This window comes from Limanda limanda, chromosome 22 (genome assembly GCF_963576545.1).
Source record: "Limanda limanda chromosome 22, fLimLim1.1, whole genome shotgun sequence".
NCBI classification, from domain to species: Eukaryota; Metazoa; Chordata; class Actinopteri; order Pleuronectiformes; family Pleuronectidae; genus Limanda; species Limanda limanda.
This window is the reverse complement of record NC_083657.1, coordinates 5,630,484-5,636,002: the sequence shown is the minus strand read 5'-3', so window position 1 is coordinate 5,636,002 and position 5,519 is coordinate 5,630,484. Positions and strand designations below refer to the sequence as shown.

At 41.3% G+C, this 5,519-nt stretch overlaps 1 protein-coding gene across 1 annotated transcript; it reads left to right on the top strand.

The window, feature by feature from the left end:
• Nucleotides 1-3,050: 3,050 nt before the first annotated feature.
• Nucleotides 3,051-5,287, top strand: LOC132995873 (tripartite motif-containing protein 16-like). Its single transcript, XM_061066107.1, has one exon. It carries the CDS (start codon nucleotides 3,280-3,282, stop codon nucleotides 4,816-4,818), a length of 1,539 nt encoding a protein of 512 aa, XP_060922090.1. The 5' UTR covers nucleotides 3,051-3,279; the 3' UTR covers nucleotides 4,819-5,287.
• Nucleotides 5,288-5,519: the final 232 nt, after the last annotated feature.

Sequence of the window (5,519 nt, the reverse complement as noted above, 5' to 3'; positions counted from 1 at the left end):
AAGTTGTGTTTTCCTCCGACAACTTCTGATGTTTGTAAACTTGTCAATAAACATCCTCAGTCCTTTTCTCCCACATCTGGGGTTTGCATAAATATTTAGTTGCTAACCCAGAGCCTTTTAAAAAAAATACAGTTTGTATAATAGTACACACAGTGTCTCTTTAACATGTATGGTTATATATTGGAGAAGGATTTTATATAAATCTGATTTGTCCTGTTTTGATTTCACGCGTCTAGACGTTTCTATCTTGTTAATTTACGATAAATCCTTTCTCAGATTTACTATATCACATTATAAAATTACCTATAATGTGACAAAAGCTTTTATTCTAATCAAACGCTCCTATTCATAGAAACAGGATGTAGAATAAATACCTGTTTGACAGAGGTGGTGTTAATTACTAGATAGAAATTATATATTTACACTTTATTGTCACCAGACTGCAGAAGTAAATATATATATATAAATACTCTATTACAAGTTAATGGATTTGTATTTATATAGCGCTTTTCTAGTCTGATGAAGACCACTCAAAGCACTTTACAGTACAGTTTCACATTCACCCATTCACACACACATTCATACAGTGCATCTACTTGCAGCACTTTGTTATTCTATGGGGGGCTATTTAGGGTTCAGCATCTTGCCCAAGGACACTTCGGCATGCAGATGGTTCAGACTGGGGATCGAACCGCTGACCTTCAGGTTGGAGGACGACCACTCTACCCCTCAGCCACAGCCGCCCTAATGTCATGCATTCACACTTACACTTCATTGTGATTATTAAATATGAATCCATTTGAATGATCTGAAGAGGGCTAAGCAGCTAGCTAGCTAGCAAGCTAACTGTTCCCGGCTAACTTTAGCCAAACTGATGCTAAAGTTGAAAGGTTCGGTTGCCATTGAGTTAACATCAGCTTAGCACCGGTTAGCATGCTAAGTAGCTAGCATGGTGAACTTAGCTAACTGGAGGTGTTTCCTGTGACAGTTTGAAGAAGATACGAATACTATGAGGAAGTGAGGTGGACGAGGAAGTGAGAGATCTTACCTTTAAAAAGGAATATTCTTTCTGTCAGCTACTTATTTAGCTTTCCTGAAGATTAGCTTCGATTAGCTTCAATTAGCTTCGATTAGCTTAACCCATCACTGCAGGGTTGGTCTTTCTGTGATGATTTGTCCCCATCAGTGCAGATTCAAAACAACAGTAGTAGATCTCCCCTCTTTTAGAAAAAAGTCTGACGAACAGTCTGAGTCGTCCTGAGCAACATTTGAACAGAGGACAAACCAGACTGATGCACTGGTATTTACTGAGATGATGGGATTTATAAATGATGCTCCTCATGGAATCAACTTCTACATGTGTAATAGTTCTGTAAGCATTTGGAGTTCCTTTATTTCTTTATTTTGTTTTTCTATCTATAAGTATACTATATTTTATTTTACAGTCCTGCTCACCATTATTGGCACCCCTTCATTTTTTGCATAACCTGTACAATATCTTCAGAAATAAATGGAAATGTACCAAATGTATATCAACAGGATCTTTTAATTGGAGGTCCGATTTAACAAAGAAAATTGTTTTTTTAACTTGCATTATATTAATATATTAATAATATTTAATATTTGGTGGCACATCCTTTGGCAGTGATGACATCCTCCAAACGTTTCTTGCAGCCATCTATAAGCTTCTTGCACTTCTCAGCTGGTATTTTCTCCAACTCTTCCTTTGCAATTTGTTCAAGCTCTTGAACGTTTGCAGGGCTCTTTTACCCAATAGCAGATTTCAGCTCACCCCAAAGATTTTCAATCAGATTGAGATCAGGACTCATTGCTGGCCATTTTAAAACAGTCAATTTTTTCCTTTTCAAACATTCCTGCGTGCTTTTGGATGTGTGCTTTGGGTCTTTGTCTTGGACAAGGACCCATGATCTTCAACTCAAACCAAGTTTTCTTACACCGGGTGGGACATTTCGCTCTAAAATCTCTTGATAATTCTCTGATTTCATGATTCCTGTGATACGGTCAAGGCCTCCCGTACCAGATGCAGCAAAGCAGCCCCACAGCAGTATGGATCCCCCACCATGCTAACTGTTGGTAGGGTGTTCTTTTCCTTATATGGGCTTTATTGCGCCGTCTGTAAACAAACTGTTGGTGTGAATTGCCAAAAAGCTCTATTTTTGTTTCATTTGTCCACAGAACATTTTCCCAGAAGGACTGGGGTTTGTCCGGGTACTCTTTGGCAAAGATCGGTCGTTTCTTTTTTATGTCTTTTCTACAGCAATGGTGTCTTCCTTGGCCTTTGCCCATAAAGCCCTGTTTGGTTTAGTGTGCGGCTTTTGGTACTTGTTGAGACCATGACCCCGGATTGTTCCAGGTTGGCCTTCAGGTCTTTGGATGTTTTTTCCACCATTTGAACCAACCTTCGAAGACTTCTCTCATTAATTTTTCTCATCCCCCCACGTCCAGGGAGGTTCTTGACAGTTCCATGCTAGGCAAACTTCTTAATGACATTACGCACTGTTGAAACAGGGATACCAAGGTCTTTGGAGATGGCCTTATACCCTTCAGAGGGCTTGTGTATGCTAATAATAGCCCGTCTGATGTCCGCAGACAGCTCCTCTGTCTTCACCATTGTGACAAAGGAACAGGGAATAACAGGTGGCTTTTTAAAACACGGAAGTCATCATTCATTGGCTAATTCATGTCACATGGGCACAGGCAATTTATCAAAGGTGATTCATGGTGTGTTTCCATACTGATTTACAGCAAAGGGTACCAATATCAGGTACGCAGCAAAATTTAAGTTTTTCTATTTTTCCAACATTGTTCATTGATTAAAATTGTTGTTTATCATTTGCTCTTTTGTATCAAACACAAATTCTTTATACAAATAACTTGTTTCACTTGATTCATTTTTTTCAGGAGACAGTCCACATTATGTACTTAAACTTCTTGGGTGCCAATAATGTTGAGCAGGACTGTAAAACACAATATCTCCTCGTACATGAAGTACAAAGTAAACATCCTGGTTGGTTCAGTGCTTATCTCAGAGTTTCAGTGTGCCACACCCCTGGGTGTTACAGTTCATCAAATGCAGGAAACGAAACTTAAGAGTGGAACTGTTGTTCAGTGCAGCTTTGACCGACTCATAGACTGTGTGGGGAGAGACTGAGACGGTGAAGAACTAACTTCAGCAACATTACGTTTCTATTCCAGCTACAAGAAGGATCCTAAGGACATCGTTCAACACTAAAGATCCGGACTTTGTGATTTCGAAACATGTCTGGCAATCAGCAAAGACACAGGCAGCAAGTTGTCCTCTGCGACATATGCACAGAGGACGACAGGAAACCAGCCAGAAAGACCTGCATGAAATGTGAGATCTCCATGTGTGGGCAGCACCTGCAGGTCCACCTGACCACGCCGGTGTTACTCCAAACTCATCCTCTGACCGAACCCATGGCTCTATGTAGCACCACCAAATGCCCCCAGCATGGCAAACTCCTGGAGTACTACTGCTTGGATGATATGACCTGTGTGTGTGTTTCCTGCGCCATTGAAGACCAGCACCGCCTTCACAATATGAAAACCTTCTCCACAGCCCACAAAGAGCTCATGGAGAAGCTCCCAGGTGAGCAGAAGGCACTGGGGGTGAAAACTGATGATGAGAATGGGAGTCTGGAAAAGTGGGAGAATAGTGAAAGAGAGAAGCTGAGTAACTCGAGCCTGCGTCTAATTGAGGCTGTGACTAAGATGCGTGATATGTCCCTGACCAGCGTCCGAACTTCAGTTTCTGCTCGGATGGGGGCCTTAAAAACATCCAAGAGCAGCCTGCAGGTGGCGCAGAGCGAGAAGGACACCTTCAGATTCTTGCAGATGTATTCACAGGTGCATCAGGATGTGGAGGAGGCCAAGGCCGTGGACCTGAGGAAAGGGTTGCTTCCCAACAGCGACCGTGACAAACTCGTCCAAGAGATACGACAGAATGGGGAAAACATGATGGATCAGGCAGAACACTTCTGGGGATCCTTGTTTACTCTGATCGATCCGGACCAGGATCTCCTCAGCACTGGTCCAGACCTGATGTTTGAGCCTCAGGTTCTCGGCTCCGGCATGTCACTGTCCAAAGACAACCGGAGGGTTTTCCACAGTAGTTGGATCGGGGAATGCACTGCCACTCTTTGGATCGGCAGTACCCAACCAGATTATATCCTTCAGAGGTGGCAGGTCTTTCTTTCCAAAGACTTTGCTTGGACCATCGGTCTGTGTGACAAAAATTCCAGAAAGGATTTAAAGAAGGGGCCCATCTATGGCCTTTGCTACAAAAATAACCAGCTCAGCTCTGTCTCGACTGATGAGTGTTTTGATGCATCATCTAATTCAAGAGGTTTGGCGCTGCAAACCGAAGCAGGCAGACAACCCCCCATTTTCTCTGCACCGATCACACATCAGGGAGATGAAGAAGATGAGGAGGCTGTGCCGCGACCAGAAAAGGTGGAAGTGTTTTGGAATTCTGTTGCTTCCTCGCTGTCCTTCTTCAGAAGAAGGGGACTGCACCGGAGGGAAGAAATAGTCACGATTGCGATCAACAACATCAACTGGGACCTGGTCCCCTTTGTTCAACTGGAAATGAAAAATGCACAAAAAAGTGCAAATTCTTCCCAGATTCAATGGAAGTGCCCCTGTGGAAGAGATTACAACAATCAAGCCAATTATTACAGTCAACAATATGGCAATGTCATTATAAACCAGAAAAACTGTGCCTGTGGCGAAATCCTTGGCGGTCGCTTCACAGAGGTGGTTTGTGAACTTGTGTAATTTGTGGGTCCCTGATGGTCTTTGCTAATCAATATACAAAGAAGTACATGGGAAAAACCTCTGAAGGGAAAAGTCTTTTGATTTCATGACATGAATATAAATGTCACTGATTACAGTGAAGCTGTCAAATGGTAATGTAGTGCTATTGGAGTAGGAATAGGAATCATGGTGTAGTTTTTCTTTTAGTTTAAATATGAAAATCATACACAAGTGACAATATAATATCTTAATGTCTTTCAATTGTACCGATGTTATTCTTTTTTACATTGGAATTGATTCTTATGTATAAAAAAACAGTTTTCAGATTTCACTGAAAAGCTTCTTCTTTTTCTGCCATCATGTTCAATGTGTTTGTCTCCATCTGCTGGTGGTGAACAAGTCGTCACTCTCACAAAGGAAATCTGTGGCTCTTGCATCATACAAATGTTGTGAATGATCCAATCATCAATAAAGTCAGAGAAATGAAAAAGATTGTGGACATTTTGTTTTTTATTGACTGGATAAAACGTTGAGGTGGGGGAAAGAAAATTAAAAACTGCATTAAAATCGTATGTTTTGGCAACATAAACATAATTTTCACACAAATGTGACAAAATAAAATCAGGGAAAACAAATCAAAGCTCAAATCATTAAAATTCAAAACACAATGAGTGATGGAATGTCTGGGTGTTTTTAAAACAGCTGTCTGACAATTATACTCG